The 18,214-nt window shown below is 35.5% G+C and overlaps 1 protein-coding gene, 1 long non-coding RNA gene and 2 other non-coding genes across 5 annotated transcripts; all 4 read right to left on the bottom strand.

Moving 5' to 3' along the window:
- Positions 1-407: 407 nt before the first annotated feature.
- On the bottom strand, positions 408-1,547 carry LOC148192787 (cytokinin riboside 5'-monophosphate phosphoribohydrolase LOG1-like). The gene is made up of 4 exons (XM_088099285.1): positions 1,484-1,547; positions 1,221-1,291; positions 972-1,115; positions 408-567 (listed from the first exon to the last, which is right to left on the bottom strand). Exons 1-4 carry the CDS (start codon positions 1,545-1,547, stop codon positions 472-474), a joined length of 375 nt encoding a protein of 124 aa, XP_087955411.1. The 3' UTR covers positions 408-471.
- An 8,032-nt stretch (positions 1,548-9,579) lies between these two features.
- On the bottom strand, positions 9,580-13,180 carry LOC148192788 (uncharacterized). Of its 2 annotated transcripts, none has more exons than XR_015781870.1 (4): positions 12,632-13,180; positions 12,193-12,505; positions 10,772-11,694; positions 9,580-9,927 (listed from the first exon to the last, which is right to left on the bottom strand). It is a non-coding gene; the product is annotated as an uncharacterized LOC148192788 (long non-coding RNA). The 2 variants fall into 2 exon arrangements; XR_015781871.1 differs by having other exon boundaries at positions 12,600-13,180.
- On the bottom strand, positions 11,617-11,701 carry LOC124828281 (small nucleolar RNA R44/J54/Z268 family). Its single transcript, XR_007028006.1, has one exon. It is a non-coding gene; the product is annotated as a small nucleolar RNA R44/J54/Z268 family (small nucleolar RNA).
- On the bottom strand, positions 11,770-11,856 carry LOC124828279 (small nucleolar RNA R44/J54/Z268 family). Its single transcript, XR_007028004.1, has one exon. It is a non-coding gene; the product is annotated as a small nucleolar RNA R44/J54/Z268 family (small nucleolar RNA).
- Positions 13,181-18,214: the final 5,034 nt, after the last annotated feature.

Here is an 18,214-nt window from a genome sequence, read left to right on the forward strand (position 1 = left end):
GTCGGTAAAAGGTAATTACCGAAGGCTTATCGACGGCCAAAGAGCCCTCGGTAAATCCCTTGTCGCTAACATTTACCGAGGGCTTTTGCCCTTCGGTAATTACCGAGGGCCAAAAGCCTTCGGTAATTACCGAGGGCCAAAAGCCCTCGGTAATTACCGAAGGGCAAAGGCCTTCGGTAATTACCGAAGGGCAAAGGCCCTCGGTAATTACCGAAGGGCAAAGGCCCTCGGTAAGGCCTTGAGAAATAATAATAATAATAACTTCAGAAGCAGATACTTACAACTTCAAGAAAATCGAAGTTTCACAAGTAATTGCAATAACTAATATAGTAGTATCACATATCAAGGTCAATCCTGGTAATTTACACAAGAAATTAAAAGGATAAAAACAGAACAACCATAAAAAATATAACTTCTTCCAGCTTCAAAATTCTGTATGGTTTCATCTTCCGTGCACGTGAAGTAACCTAACTACCTTGACATATCATAATCTTGAGGGTATGCAAGTTGTTGTTCTATCTGCCAGCTCAACTTGGAAGCAACACCCTCATGGCAGGGAACGTAATCCTGTGAATTAAACACAAAAATAATTCATATTACTCAATTGCATAGTTTTGCACAACAAAAGTTGATTACGTAGAATAAGCTTGATGACATAAATGTGCATGTCCTCAGACATCCAAGAAAAGTTTTGATTTGTGCGTCTATAAATCTTTTATTTATTGTTTTCATATACAGTATGAAACCAGAGAAACCTTTGTTTTGATGTGACTTTTCCAATGAAATCAAAGGAAGTGGTTTTATGTGAGATAGTTGCTTCAAATTGTGAGAATCAAATTAAAAAGGAGTTGTGTAATGCCCACAAAGCTTCACTAGACTTTTCAAAATGAGTATAAGGTTGATTCAAAAGGGTAAACGTCAAAATCTATTTTAAACAATATGGAAATATAATTTTAGTAAGGAAACATTACCTCCAATTTCTTCACTAGCTTCTTTGTTGTTGGTGCTGATACAATTATGTGACGACCATTTGGACTGATAAATCCCTCTTCCACGGCTTTGTGAATAAATGACAGCAAGGAGTTAAAGTATCCATCAATATTTACTAATCTCACCTACAATTTTTAGAAGGTCAAACCTAACTAGGATGCAAACACCAGTCAACTAAAGGAACATAAAACATTTACTAACATGATTCCCATAATGATCGAGTCAATTACCGGCTCGTCATAAATCCCAAGTTGTGCCCAGGTTATGACTTCAAGAAGCTCCTCTAGAGTCCCATATCCACCTGCATGTGATTTTCATGAGTTTCTTCAAGAATTGAAAGCACACATATAGAATGAAAAAGTCAAATTGAAAGAAGGGTTTAATAGAAAAGGGAAGTAGAAATTTAATTATAAAGTTTGAAAACTGTATTTCAACTATTTGTTTGTTTTTTAGGTATGATTGTGGTATCTATGACCCTAGCATTTAGTACTACCAACTTGTTGTTGAAACAGAATCATGGATTTGGCAGTGTCAAGGGAGAGTTCATCAGAGATCATGAATTGACTCTCCTAGGGAATCCTCTTTCCTACGAGGGACATCTAAGATAAGGTTCTAAATACTCAAACTTTGAGTTTGAGGTAATTATATGCTTTTGACAAGTTTCCTAGCTTCATTCCACTAGTTTAGACATGTTAGGATGTTCACATTACTTAAAATAAGTGTACATTAGGACAAGTTGCAAATTCTCACCTTTTAAGTACACTTTTTTAGGTTCCAACTACTCAAATTTTGAGTTGTATCTAATTCTTTGCTTTTGAATAGTTTCCTAGGTTCATTTCACTACTTTAGACATGTTAGGATGTTCACATTAGTTAAAATAAGTGTACATTGGGTCTAGTTGCATATTTTGACCCTTTAAGCACACTTTTTAGGTTCTAAATACTCAAACTTTGAGTTTGAGGTAATTCTTTGCTTTTGACAAGTTTCCTAGCTTCATTCCACTAGTTTAGACATGTTAGGATGTTCACATTACTTCAAATAAGTGTACATTAGGTCAGGTTGCAAATTCTCACCTTTTAAGTACACTTTTTTAGGTTCCAACTACTCAAATTTTGAGTTGTACCTAATTATTTGCTTTTGAATACTTTTCTAGGTTCATTTCACTACTTTAGACATGTTAGGATGTTCACATTAGTTAAAATAAGTGTACATTGGGTCTAGTTGCAAATATTCACCCTTTAAGCACACTTTTTAGGTTCTAAATACTCAAACTTTGAGTATTAGGTTATTCTTTGCTTTTCACTACTTTCCTACCTTGATTTCACTAAGTTAGACTTTTTAGGATGCTTACATACCTTAGAATGAGTCTACATTAGGTGAAATGACAATTTCTCACCTTATAAGTACACTTTGTAGGTACTAAATACTCAAACTTTGAGTTTTAGGTTATTCTTTTGATTTTATGGATTTTTTACAATGTTTTAGTCATATCTTTACATTTGGAAACATAAACCTGCACATGCCAACCCATAATCGGAAATTGGAGCAAACAAATTTTCAAACACCACTTGATTTGAACACTGCACTAGGAAAATGCTTGTAATTTGGTGGTTTTAAACCCAATATTGATTGGAAGTCATTCAAAAGCTCAATTGATGCATCAAACAACTTTGTATCATCATTTTAAAGATGTTTAAACACTGAAACAGTTTGAAAACATCTTGCAATGTGAATTCACTGGTTCACTCCATTTTAAAGCCAATTTTGATGGTTTAAGAGATGATTATGCATATAGGTACAAAAATGACCATTTGAACAGTGCACACAACTTTAAAATGGAAAAATAAACTTGCTCAAACTTTGTATATGCACAAACATAGCAAGATTCAACAAATCATACTTGCTATAGCCAAATATGCATGAAAATGTCACCAAAACTGTACCAGAATTTAGAATTCAGTGAAATGAAATGAAGACAACAGTTGCAATGACTCTAAGACATCCTAAAACACTTGATATAACTGCAGAGAATCAGCTAGAAGAATTTAAACACCTAAGACACAAGCAAAGATATCAATAACGGTGAAAAGATTGATCAAAAAAGCAATAACAACACCTTGTTTCAGGATTTATTAGCAACTCAACTATGCTTTTTGCACTTTAGTGATTAATACAGGTTGCTATTACTTGGAACATGTTTAATATCATTAAACAAACTTGCACATTGCTTAAGAAACAAAAAACTTCCACTGAAACAAATTTATGAGATTGCACCAGATTTATTCCATTTTGTGCAGAATTTTTGAAACAGAATCATGTTTTAATTGATGTAGCACATATAATCAAGGCTAGACATTGTCTCATTGACTTATATGATTCATAAATGGCTACAAATGCACTGCAACTAGAGAAAATAATCAAACCTTAGCTGGAAAACAAATTCTGCACTAGAAAAAGTCCCTAGTTTGGTGGTTTGATACTCAAAAACATATGCAAGTGATTTAAACACACAACTGAATGTTCAAGCAACTTTGTTTGATGATTTTAATTGTTTTTAAACTATAAAATGAGTTATAAACAGCCTGCAACTCAAAATCACTACTCCACTTCTATTTTAACTCAAAAAGTGATGGTTTAGAAAGATAAACCCAAAATCAACCCTTGCTATTCCAAATCAGTTGTGGTCTATGTTGTTTCTGTACCAATTCCCAGCTTAAACAAATCTAATTTCATAATATAAAGTTACTGGAATTGATTAATTGACCTTAGAGCAACTTGTGTGCATTTTCACATCTCAAAAACTCATTTTGAGTTCATTTTTGGTATAAGTGGATGTTGTCAAGTCTGATTTTAATTTTACATTGCAAGTAGACTTGGTTGGATTAAGTAAAAGCCTAGAATCAACAAAGTTAAATTTCCAGATAAAGCTAAATTCAACATATCACAATTTTCAGATAAAGATAAAGTTCAGGACTCCCCTGAACTTGAAGCAGAACATTGAGATATTGATCAACCAAAAATACAGCAGGAATATCAAATATTCGTTTCATGTTTGTAGAAATTTTGTTAGATATTTTAAGCAACGAGTTTGCAGATTCCCTTAGTCACTTGCCACTTACCATCTTATGTTAGACTTGCTTACCTCAATTTACACACTTGTCCCAGTTTAACCCTTTAGTGGCTCAGTTAGTGTTGATAAGCATCATTTACTCCATTTTCTTCTCTGTCTTGAACCAAGACCTATCATTTACTTTCACCTCTCTTCTATACTCTTCCTTGATCACTATAAATAGCTATATATTGAGAAACTACGTTCTTTATATCTCATAGTAACTCTTAACCTAGTAGCAAACATGAATACCAAAACCACTTTCTTCTTTTACTCCTTAGGCACACATTTATCTCTCTTCTCCGAATATATAAATTTAGCCAGTAAAGAACATACCTCGACGCGTCTCCAATAGCCTCCCTTGACGAAGACAGGCACCCTCACGTCACAGGAGCACCCTCTTGACAACAACGTCCACACACCATGATGTTAACGGACCACCCTCTTGACGGCAACGCCAACACACTGGTGGAACACCACTCAAACCCTACCCACACAATGCCACCGGACAGACGGGAAAGGGAGAGGGAGAGGAAGAGAAACGTCAAACAAAAGCGAGAGGAAGAGAATGGGAAGCACAAATTGGGGACGAGAACGGAGAAGGAGGAAATGGGGGAGCACCACGCGAAATCGATATAGGTATAGGATCGTGTCTTACGAAATTGGGGACGACCTCCTACAATAGCCCCAATTAATTAGTTTAAGGGGTCGAGCCTCTTACCGAAGGCCATAAACCCCTCGGTAATGCTCTTTTGACCTTCGATAACAACATTTCATTATGCCCGTCTGTAATCCTCAATTTGACCGTCGAAAACACTTATTTACCGATGACCCTTAGGCCTTCGGTAATAAACCTTCGGAAATAAGCTAAATTCTTGTAGTGACAACACCTCAAACATCAAACCATAAGTTTGAGCAACACCACAACAAAACACATAACTTGACAATACCAGAACATACCCAAATTCACCTAGACAACCCCGACAATGCATGAAAAACATTATATCAATCAAATTAAGCACACTAAATGACTTGGAACATGTAAAAAACACCATTTTACTTCATACACTACTAAAACAAAAGATTTTAACTCGCACATTTGACATCAGTTTAGTAGTAACCGAAGAAAAAAATGGTGTGGTGACATTTTTGTAATTATCGCAAATGTATATGCCTCGGTTAAAAAAGAACCGATGCTTAAAACTGACATAGTGACATTTTTGTAATTATCACAAACGTCTATTGCCTTGGTTGTTTAGAGAACCGAGGCATAAAATAACTGAATTATTTTAGAGGGTTTAGGCAACGGTTCTTTATAGAACCAAGGTCATAGACCCTTATTGCCTTGGTTAAAAAAATAATCAAGGTAATAACACGTATTTTGGGTTAAATTTCGCGCACAGAGGCATTTTTAGGCAGAAGCTTTTTTGTACTTGGTGTTGCGTCGATGCTCTCTGTTCTTCCATTTTCGCAGCCATCATCGTCAACTTTTCTTGCATTTTTTCTTTCAGTTTACGTTGATTAAGTGCTTAGGTATGATTTTCTTTTGTTTTGACTAATTGATTTTGTGTAGAGGTGCTCTTCAGCTCTTCGAATAAACGCTTTTGGGATGTTCATTTCAGCCCCAAACTCACCTTCAAGGTTAGTTTCATTTTAGGTTTTTCATGTTTTCGTTTGGTCGATTGTTCTTCATACATCATACACATCAAAACATAAGTATAGGTAAAACTGAGAGTATGTTCAAACGAACTAAAATGAAATGAAAATTTGTATGAAGAACCAAAAAATCATGAAAGTCCCTCACAAAAATTTTTAACTCAAAATTCGAAATGTAAATATTTTAAATATTTTTTCAAAGTTTGAAAAGAAAACAAAAAAAGTTCCCGATAAATAGAAAACAATGTTTTCTGTGTTTGTTTGAATTTTTGGGATTTTGTCATATGGTTTATGTGATACAGAAACGATATTTTTTTTTAAAAAAAATATACGTTAGACTACGATTTTGGTAAAAATTGAGGCAAAAAATGATTTATTGCCTCGGTTTTGGATCCAATTGAGGCAATAGACCCTTTAATTAATTAATTTTAAGGGTCTACAACCTCGACTCAAACTAGAACCGAGGTAATAGACCCAATTTTTTATTTATTTTAATCGCTTTACTCCTTTGAATTTTTTGAACCGAGGCAAAAATGTAAGTCTTAAATTTTTACCTCGTCTAAATATACCTCGGTTGTAAAACTGCTGTCATAAACCCAAAACAACTAAGATAATATCCCTTCTTTGCACTAGTGATAGGAGCACTCAACCTAACATAAAAACAAACTAGCGTCCCATTAAACACAACACAATAACCCCTAAAACATGATATATATTACATTTCAACCCTGCGCAACGTGATATCACACACACACACACACCTTGGCTTCACATTAAAAACTCTATGTAACAATCCCTAACAAGCTCAACATAAACCATTAAGGACATAACCTCATGTATACAATTCGTGATATGTAAAACCCATAGAAAATAAAAAAATCTTTTTATTTTATTATTATATTTTGTGTGATTAAATAATTAATTATAGTGTGTATTTGTGTGAAGAAAGTGTTAAGAGAGTGAATAAAAATTAATTAATATTGGTTTTTATTTTAATTTTCGAAAATGCTTGAAAAAAAGGCTTAAGTAGTGTTGTTTGCAATATATTATGAGTGAATGGAACCTTGGCCTAGGGGTTAATGTGTGTGTGGAGGCTATCATGACTTGTCTTTGGAGAGAGAAAAATAAAAACATGAAAAAGCTTTGTTTTCTTCAAGTGAATAAGAGGAAAAGTTTGGCTTCCTTTTTATTTTTTTCTTCCCTTTACCTTTTCGGTGCATGACTTTATTTTGGAGAGAGAAAGCCCATGGAATTTTGGTTTCGTTTCTTTTACTTTTCGATGCATTGTTTTCATGGCTATGAAAACAATGCATAAAACAACCCGACACATGGAAATTATGATAATAATAACTCGATGCATGATCGATATACCCTAAAACACATAAAAAGTAACACGTATCATACTTGGTGTCATCCACGAACTCATAATAGCCCCGTTTTAGAAGGGAAAATGTCCATACCAATATATACATGTACACGTGTACACATGTACACGTGTACACATGTACATGTATATGCATATATATATGTATATGTATATTACCTCATATACAAAATCCTAACCCCATAATAACATTATTACTTCATAATCACAATTCATAGATTTATCCAACATGTTAAAACAGATGTAACACATGATATTGGGTCATAAGCCAACTCAGTAATACATGCAGCACTCTAAGACTCTGTGGCACATGACCAGAATGGAATAAACATGAGACTACATAAAACAAAAATCATACATATAAAAAAAAGGCTTGATAACCTATTTTATCCCTAGTTTTGGATTTTGTCAATTAGGTCTCTTGTTTTAAAAAAGTGTCTACTTGATTCTTACTTAATAAATTTTGTGTCAACGTTGTCCCTTCCGTTAAAAAGAAACAAACAAAGTTAATGGATTGATGATATGGCAGAAGATAGTGGTAACATGTCATTTTTAAGTTGTATGTGTGGTGACGTGTTTAGTAAATAGAGGTTGAGGTGGCTAGTATAGACTCTGGGCCTACAGCGCAATTAAATTTCTTATTATTATTTTTGTTTTCTGCCATTGCAGTTTCAGTGTCCAACCCTAAATTTACCTCTGGGCTTCCCCCAATTAGGTTCAACTACCCAACCAAGATCACTGGTTACATCGCCGGACTACCATGACTCCTCGTCACCGCCAAGGAATGGACACTGCCATTCTAACCCGAACCCTCTTCCACGACCAAGAGAAACCCGTTTCACAACATCCACTAAGTCTCTCCGTGCAAAAGCCCTCTGCATCAAACGAACCAAGAATTCCAAGAATAACCAAGATCCCAATCGAACCCTAAACCGTAGAGAAGAACAAAATCCCCACCAATTCGCTATAACAGGGAAGAACCAAAGATTCCCAAATCAACCCTTTCGCCCCCAAATCGCGCAACCTGCACAAAAGATTCAAGAAACACAATCGCATACTCAAATACCCAAGGAAAACCCCAATCGTAAGAACTAGATTCCAAAATCCCCAAATTCCATATTTCATAAACTCTAGCCAGGAACAGAGCATAGGGAAAGAAAAAAGTCCTCTACAAAGTTGAATCAGAGAAGGAGAAAACGAAAATCCAAAAAGGAACCCCAAGATCCCCCAAACAAAACCCCAAGCCAACGCCATGCACTACCACGAAAACGTCCACTAATTAAGACCCTCTCCGCTGTAAAGATGCCAGCGAACAAACCCACACATCGTGGAGATGAGTCGTGTCTGAGCCACCGGACCTAGCCTCTCTCCCTACGAAACGAACCAGAATGGGAAGAAGAAGAAGAAGGATACTTTGCAAGATCGAAACAACAACGGAGATGAGGGACAAGAAAGGTGTCTCCCTCTTATGCCGAAAACGAACTCAAATCAAAACAGAGAAAACGAAGGCCTCCTCCTTGCCATGCTTATTGCACGAAGAAGAATCAACCCAAAATGGGTTTGATCGAGAGAAAATAAAAACAAGCCAAGGATTTTCAAAAACCAAAAGCTGACAAAAGAAAATCTGAATTCCTAAAAGCGTGAGTCATCCATTTGAAAGTTAATCTAGATTCAATCCTATGTATCAGATTAAGATTTTGGAATTAATTAAGAATTGCTAAACATTTAGTGACTTCTAATTACTTAACATGTCACCATGCATATAACTTAAAAATGACACGTTACCATTATCTTCTGCCATATCATCAATCCATTAACTCTGTTTGTTTTTTTTTAACGAAAGGAACGCCGTTGACGCAAAATTTACTAAGGACCAAGTGGACAATATTTTTAAAACAAGGGACCTAATGACACAACCCAACAAAACTGGGGACAAAATAGGCTATTAAGCCTAAGAAAAATGTTAACTCTCCTTACCTCTAATCTAAGCAAAACCCCTTCACTGGTACAGTAAAGGAAAACGACAACAATTATTTTTGCCTATCCACACCGATTCTGTAACCGAGGTATATACAGACGAGACAAAAAGTTGCCTCGGTTCTGAACTGAGGCAAAAAAGTGTATGTTTTTGCCTCGGTTCAAATGAAACAGAAGCAGTAAAGAGTGTTCATTTTTCTACTCTTTTTTTCGCCAGACTTTTGAACTCAGTTGCTGATGAACCGAGGTAGTAAAGGAGAATCTTATGCCTCGGTTTGGAGTTGAACCGAGGCAATAGAAACTGCAAAAATATTAAAAGTAATATTTTATTCAAAAGCATCACATATTTCAGAATTTTACTTTTAACACTCTCTCCAGAATAAAAGACGACAAATACATTTTAATGAACCCGTAAAAAAGGGAGGCTATGACTGTATGGACCAAAAAACTAAGAAGATAGAAGTGGTAGCAATACAAGAGTACATTTCCATAATAAAAAAAAGTAATTATATATACAATTATGTCAAAGCATGTTCGTCCCTGTTGGTTCATATATTTTTAAATAAAAGAAGGAACTTAGATGATCTAGTACTATATTACATATCTAATTGCAAGAGGATTAAGACTTAGATTTCACAATTTAAACCTCCTCCGACGAAAGATCAAGAGCAAAATATCAATCACAGCCCTGTTTGAGAAACATGTTTCCCCCAGTAGCACGAAATAAAATTCTTTCGAAAGGAACTGATTTTTCCCTTGAAAGAACTCCACTGATAAAGCCCAACTTAATTTGCTTTGTTGACGTCTCCTCCTGAGCATAAATTTACCAAGTGTGAGAAAGAGAACAAATTTGTAAAGTAACAAATACAAAATACAAAGCTTGGGAAGTTTGGGTGTTTTTACTTGAGGATATTAACAATAGTGGGATTGATGGAAGTGATGCAGAAAAGGCGATATGGTGGGAACAAGAACAAGAACGGAAATTGTTTCGTGGAAGGGCAGATGCATTCATTCCAAAGATGCATCAAGTACAAGGTATGAATGATATTATCATGAAAATCTAAGCACTATTCACACAACTGACAAATATTTACCTAACAATGTACTAGGAGGATAATACTATATATATATATATATATATATATATATATATATATATATATATATATATATATATATATATATAAAAGTGTGTGTGTTTTTTCCTGCCTTAGAAAATCATGCAGCATTGAAAAGGCTCCAATAAATTAGTATGCATAAAAAAACAATTACATTTGCTTCTCCTAAAAATGTTTCTAAAATGGTTTTAGAAAGGCTATTTCAGTGGATCAATGACAACTCGAGGGAATTTCATAATATATACATTTTCTATTCCCTGCATGTGGAATGAATCCAGGAAGAAATTACGGAAGATCAAGGTCCCTGCCATGCCATGTTTCTTTTGAGGAATAATTCTCTTTGTCAATCTATTTCACAAACCTTTCAACTTTACTGAGATGTGCTTTGGAGTTGTTAACAGGGCATCAAAGATGAGCTATCATCTTCAACGCTTATGAGTTGTGGGAAGATCTACTTTTGGAAGTGCCAATTTCAGAATATCTAACTAATAATATGCTAGATTATAAGAACAACCATAAACCCAGTAAGGATTGTACCTCCATTTTCTTCATCTCCATTTCAGCTTTTCTAATCTGGTGATTTTCTCAGGCTTGAAACTTCACCTTTTCACGCTTGAACCTAAATAAAGGTTTAACAAACAAACTTTGTTAACAGTCAACATTGGAATAAGATAAACCCTCACATTGGAATAAACCCTCAACATCTCCACCATTGATTTTGATCCATGTACAGAGAGACTGGGTTTGTATTTGATATTTCATATGCTAAGTATAATGAAATTTTCATATCAAATCTAGTAAGACCCGCAAGTTACTCTTTCTACCTTTCCGTTGGACCCACCTAGAGATTTCCAAATCTGTTAGGTATATAAAAAAGAAAAATCTACCATAAATATTCAACATGCTACATAAGAGAAAAAAAATTATATATTATAGATGATACATTTGATAAAGAAGAAAGATAAAAAAGTAACAAGTGTTGAATATATATATATATATATATATATATATATATATGTATATATATATATATGTATGTATGTCATCTTTAATGAAACCGTGATGTATCCGTAAAAAGGAAAAAAAAAAGTCATGGCTACTGTCAAAATCCAGTAGTATAAGAAATGTGCGATTATCTTTGATTGAATAGTTATCTCAATACTACGAGCAAATCAATACATCATTGGCCAAATATCAATATTATACATGCACTTACCAACACAACATTTAGAACAGGCTACTCCAAGATGGGGTTATATCAAATTAAATAATTGTATAAAATTCCTCATCAGTTAATAAAAGTGATAAATATTGCTCTTAGACACATTGGACCGTCAAAAGTTAACTTGTTAATAATCTCAGTCTATATCATGAATATCGGTTATGCATAAGAGAGATTCCCAAAGACAAACCACCGTCCTTAGCATAAGTGCTGATGTCCCTGTCTAAGTTATCGTCACCTGCAAATCGTATAATGGAACTTGAAACAACTCGTGCAAATACTTCCTTATAAAAAAAGTTACAAAATAAACACAAACGCATCAGAGAGATTCCCATTAGACGAAGTCAACATTCTCCTTTGGAGTGCTGATGTCCCTGTCTATTTTTTCGTCATCTGCGTATGACTAAAACATTTAGAGTCTCTAGTTGTGATCTTTTAATATTCACACTAGACAGCAGAAGCTAGATCACAAGCCATGCAATCGCACGCAGTAACTTAGAGCAATAACATCACAATTGCAATTCAATCATGCTAAGAAATATTAAAAAAACAATAAAAAAAAACAAAACAAAACAATAGAAGTTTTAAAACACTTTACTTTACGAATCATCGAAGAAGATAAAGCTAATGCCTCAGATCGAAGTTTATATCATAGAAATGATTCTCATCCCAAGAACAAGCTTTCCCTCAATACATTCAGTTGATCAAAGAACAAGCTCAATAGTTAAGTAATTACCTGCCTCATCCCAAGCCATTGCTCGACTTTCTAGTGGACTCAATCCTCTAGCTTGATATTCAATCCTCTTGCAGGGGCTTGTTGATCCTCTTCCTCTTCCTTCTCACTACTTGAGTAATCATGCTCCTTTTGTGGCACAGGAGCTATCAGTCTCAAATCATCTGCGTTTGAGTTTCTTGGTCTGTTTTTGGAGTGACTTTTCTCTCCTCCTTTTGACAATCTCAAAAGCCACTTTTGTGCATCATCCCACTTATAAGGGGTTGGTTTTTCCATAGTTGTTCGATGGTGGTGGGGGATACGACGGCAGCTTAATCTGCCAAAACGCAAACCACCAAACTGTAATCCTGACCGGACCGCTCAAAATAAAAAGAAAAATCAAAACAAAAAAAGGAGAGAAAGGGGATAACAGCTGAAGCAATGTAGATCTGAGATTGTTCACCATGCAGCACTAAAATTGAGGATGGGTATCTGGATTAGAACCCTAGGAGCTGTTATCAAGAAGCTGCTTCACTCCCAATGGCCACCGCTTGCTCTTCACTCCAGAGGCGACGCACTCGCAGGCGAGGTGGAAGCCGCGCTCGCAGCCGTCGAACACGACGAGGTGTTGGTGGCTCCCAGTGGCGGCGTGGCAGGGCTTGGAGCAAGCAGCGCAAGGAGCGAGGCCACCGCTTGGGAAGGCAGCGTGGGCTCCCAGCGGCGGCCCGGGGTTCTCGTGATAAGTGATTACGACATCGATGACGGAGTCCGGTAGGGTTTCGGCGAACAAGGAGGAAGGCGAAGGGATCTCGGTCGATTCCAAGAGCGAGCGTCCTGATGGTGATTGTTGTGTTGTGGCTGCGACGGGCGTTAAGGCTGGAGCGTAGAGAAGAGAGAGAAACAAGAAAAGGAAAAGGAAAGTGGAAGATGGGAGAGGAAGACGCTTGCGCAAGAAGAAGAATAAGAAAATATCAAGATACTGACTCGGTTATCTATTTCACCGATGCCTAAACCATTTAAAGTCCATATTACATGTATAAGGTTATATGATGTGTAAACCATTTAAATTTCATACTTCGTGTATGCTATTATGCCTCGGTTTTGAACAAAATCGAGGTAGTATCTCATTGTAAAAAGATGAAGTAACGCGACTTTTATGCCTCGGTTGGCGTTCTAGCAGAGACAGTAACATCTATAGACATCGATTCATATATAACCGAAACATATAACCACTTAATATTTACGAAAATACCACCGCACTTTTATACGCTTCAGTTTCAATAAAATCGAAGTGTATATAACGCGTTAAAAAAGTTCTTTTTTACTAGTGCTTGCTGTAATCCACTTCCAAACACATCCCGCTCCTAGACATTGACTTTGACACAACTTAAGAACTCTTTCTCAAACCCACACTCAAGGCTACTAGAGTCCTTCCCTTCCTCAACCTCTCTAATTTAGTCTTTATAACTTCTAAATAGGCCTAAAACTACCTTTGGCCCATGAACATAATGAAAAAAACACTTAATTAAAGTTACTATTTTGAATCTAAAAGAAGAAAAGAAAGGAAACAAATTAAAACCTATTATAAATTTAACAATTTTACCTTTAAAACTTTAATTGTGATACTCTATGCCTGTGGGACATGATATCCAATATCTTCTTTGCATCATAATTGCATGTTAGCAATGTGTTGCCTTTAGGAAACATGTCACTCAACAACTCAAGTAATTTTGTGAAGCTTTTATCAATTCACCCATTTCTTGCCTTCATAGTGAATAATTTAAGTAACATTTACAATTGAGTATACTTAGTGCATTTTGGATACAAAGGTTATTCTACGTCACTGCACAAGTTTTCATACACATGACAACGTTGGAATGAGTCATGTCCAACATCACATATCATGTCCACTAACCGATCAGATATCTCTAAATCAACTTCTTATGCTTCTACTTGATACTCATATCTACACTTGGCATGTCTATTAATTCACCATGTCATGTCCACTTTGTGGAGTTCTTTAGGAATCCATCACAAAGCACATGCTCTCGAATAACTTTAGTTGGTAGTTTTCGCTCATTCAAGTAATTAACACAGGACAATATAACCTTTTATTATTATCCAAAATATTCATCATTGCAAATTCAAGAAATTGATTTACTCTATTCTCATACTCATTTATTATGTGTAAAAAATTTATCCAACTTTTATCCATTGGTGTGCTTATAAACTAAACCCTCTAATTTTAAGTGGAGCTAAGAAGCAACCAAACATGCATAACACAAATAATTAATTAATTCATTTGGTTGTCTACACGTCAAAATCCATGTTTTACATTATTTACCTTCCTTGATTTTCTCATGTAAGGGTAGTAGGTTCACATACCCTCTTTTGAGGCCAAATAAGTATCTTATATTCATTGTCAACTTCGCTAATACGATAGTGAGTGCAGAAGGCGATGCGCAAATGTGAGGATGAGTAGACTTATGAGAGGATAGCAAAAAATGGAGGAGACCAACAAAGGAGGAGCTACGATGTTGATATGTTCTTATAGCGACAACGAACACGAGGAATGAAGGAGAGCAAATGAGAATGATAAGAAATGGAAGAAGGAGAGGGAAATGCTCATGAGAATGTGAAGTCGAACTTAGTGAAAAAGGGAGAAGGTAGGGGATTGAAATCACTGTAGAGACAATGAGGTGAAGTGCAAAAAGTTGGAGAAGAAGATTAAACATTCTATAACGGTTATAATGACCAACCAATATACTTCAGCACTCTCTATATTGGCTATTCTAGGTCTAATCGGTATAGAAAAATTTTGTAATTTATTACAATTATTCACCATACCATTTTTTATATTGATTCTAGATCCAACCAATATAGAAAAACTTTGTAATTTAATATAATTTTGCTATCGTGTCACTTTCTATACCAGTTTAAAGTTTGATCAGTATAGAAAAACTTGTCATATTTAAAAAAATTACCATTGTACCACTTTCTATACCTAATAAAGTATAACTGGTTTGAAAAAAACCAAACCTTTGAAATATATTATATGAAAACTCTTCTTTAACAACGTTTCTTGCCAACGATTTGACAACACCACGTGGCGGTTGTCCATTGGCTGATGTTTAAAAAAATAAATTAATATGCAATTGATCAAGCAAGGGTATTATGGGAAGAAAAAAATATGAAATTTCATTTCGCGCTTTCGCTTCTTCTTTCATTTGCATTTCGCAATTTCGCTTTCGCCTGACTTGTCGCGTTCCCTCATCTCTCTCAATTCTCTTATCTTTCTGGTGTTCAAAGACTAACCTTTTCGCTAAACCCTAAAGACTCACCTTCTCGCTGTCTTGGACATTCGTCTTCTACAACATTGAAGCCCTGTTCTACATCGTTGTCAACCATTTGTATTGTGCCTTATCGTTGTCGTGGTGTTTTTTGGTAAGTAGAACTGCGCGAACCCTAACCATCTTCTCCAGCATTGACGTTTTCTTCTTTCGCGCGAAGCTTAACCATCTTCTCCAGCATTGACATTTTCTTCTTTCGCGAACCCTAACCATCTTCTCGACCCTTGTTGTTTTGTTGATGTTATAACTACAGGTCCAACGACAACCCAATGGCAACCCTCTTCTTCGTCTCTCTCCACCATTTTCACTTTGTCTCGAGCATTGCTTTCACTCTCACGGGTCTTCCTCTCGATCGAAAGAAATTTTTACTCGAGTTGGAACTTGTACATGTCTTTTATATACAAAAGATCATGATTATAAATGTTGGGTAATATGTACCGATAATATATTATATGAATAAAATTTCAATTTTGATCTAGTACCATACGTTCTCTACTAGTGTTGTTCGACCATATATATTGAAACTTTTATTTGGTTATGGCTGATTGGTACAAAAATCGATTCTGTAAGCGACCTTGATAGGCTTGAGTATTGGTGCCTAAAAAAAAGATCCAATTCAATTGAGTGTTGGTGCCTAAAAAAAAGAATCACATCACACAGGTGCCTAAAACAAGATCAAATTCAATTACGTAAAATGTCTTTGGCTACTTATGTGCCCACAACTGGCTCCTACAACACAAGTTTTCGTACAAAACCAGATATTTGTTCGTGTAATCGTTTACAGGGTCCTTGTAATCGATTACAATAGCCAAAAAGGCCTACACTTGATTACCAAGGCATAATTTGAAAGTTCTTTGAGTCTAGATTCCAAAAAAACAAGAATCAACTCATTTGGAGTTCGATGGAGAAAGTTATAAGAAAAACAACCAACAAAGTTCAAAGTTGGCAGAAATATATAAAGCGTTAACTTTAAGGAGCTTAGAAAAATGTTGTTTTTGGGAAATTAACTGCATCTATTACAGTGGTCTTAAAATTATGGGTTGATAGTCATTTGAAAGCTCTTTGAGTCTAGATTCGAACAAAACAAGAATCAATGAATTTGAAGTTTTGTGAAGAAAGTTATGAGCAAAACAATCAGCAAAGGTTAGAGGTGGCAGGAATGTGTAAAATGTTAACTTTAACGAATTAATTGCACCTACTCAAATGTCCAAAAATCACAAATTAGTAGTCATTGGAAAGAGTTTTGAGTCTATCTTTTAATAAAAAAAGAATCACATCTTTCGGAGGTCTTTGAGAAACATTATGATTAAAATAGTCAGCAAAGGTCAAAGTTGACAGCATGTTATCTCACTCAAATTATCTTTGGTTACTTATGTGCCGATAGCTGGCTTTTGTAGCACAAGTTTTTGTACAAAACCGGATTTTTGTTCATGTAATCGTTTATAAGGCCCTTGCAATCGATTACAAGGCACAAAATGGCCTACACTTGTTTCAGGACTTGAACCAACTTAGCCTTGACACGAACATTGGGTCTTTTCTTCACCATGGACGACCCAAACCTCAGTTTTCTCCCTCTAGTCACACTTAAACACTAAAAACAACTCTCATCCACTGAAGAATTATGAAAAAATAACGTAAAATGTCTCTAGCTACCTGTGTGGCCACAATTGGCTCCTACAGCACAGGTTTTTGTACAAAATCACAATTTTGTTCGTGTAATCGTTTACAAGCTCATTGTAATCGATTACAAGAGGCAAAATAGGTAACACATGTCATAGATGCAATGAAAATTGGTGATATCATTATTCATGGATGGTAGTCAATTGCATTGGCCACTTTGTTTATTCACATTCCAAACAACAACACATCTGACAATGACAATAACAAAGACATTAAAACTTCAATTAACATTAATAATAACCAACTGAAGTAAAGTTTCATCTTTTATTTCATTAAAAAAATTGGGTACAATAAACTTATTTGTTCATCTGTGTACAATTTTGTATTCCTTTCTATAACAATTCAATACAAAAATCACTCGTGTTTCGCTATATTTCCTGTGTATGGGGTTCTAAGCGCCTTGTTCTTGTAAAGCTTTCGCGATCCGACCCTCACAAACCTCTACACACTGGGTTGGTTGTAGTACATGCCTCCCGAGCTTACAAAGGTCGTGTTCATGTCGGATTCTGCATGAGGCGTACTTTGTACATTTCTCCTTTTATTCTTCTCTTCAAAGCACAAACATACTTTGTTGAAAAGGAATGACAAACACACAACTGCATCAAAGAGACCAAAATAAGAAAAGGCCAAATCCCAAAAACGAAAAAAAAAAAATTAAACCCAATGCCAAACCCAAAACGCAATGAAGAAAATGGATAAACCCATTTACCTTGCTTGAAGCACCATGGTCAACGGAGAATACCATTATGCACAATGAGGAATATGAGAGCGAACGAAATGGAGGACTAAAATGAGGAGAACGAACTTTGGGTTCGTCCCACGCAAATGAGGAGCCAAAGGAAATGAGAAGTAATGAGAGAACGACGAACATGAGGCAAAGTTGGAGAATGCCAAGGGTTTTGCTTAACGCCGAGAAAGAGGAGAATGAGAAAATAGAAAGAGAATGGTGAACCAAAACGCAGAAACACAATCTGGAGAGATAAAGAAATAAGGGTATTTTTGGAAGCATGAGAAAA

The sequence above is a fragment of the Vigna umbellata genome, chromosome 9 (genome assembly GCF_029865625.1).
Source record: "Vigna umbellata cultivar VRB3 chromosome 9, Vumbellata_1.0, whole genome shotgun sequence".
Taxonomy (NCBI): domain Eukaryota; kingdom Viridiplantae; phylum Streptophyta; class Magnoliopsida; order Fabales; family Fabaceae; genus Vigna; species Vigna umbellata.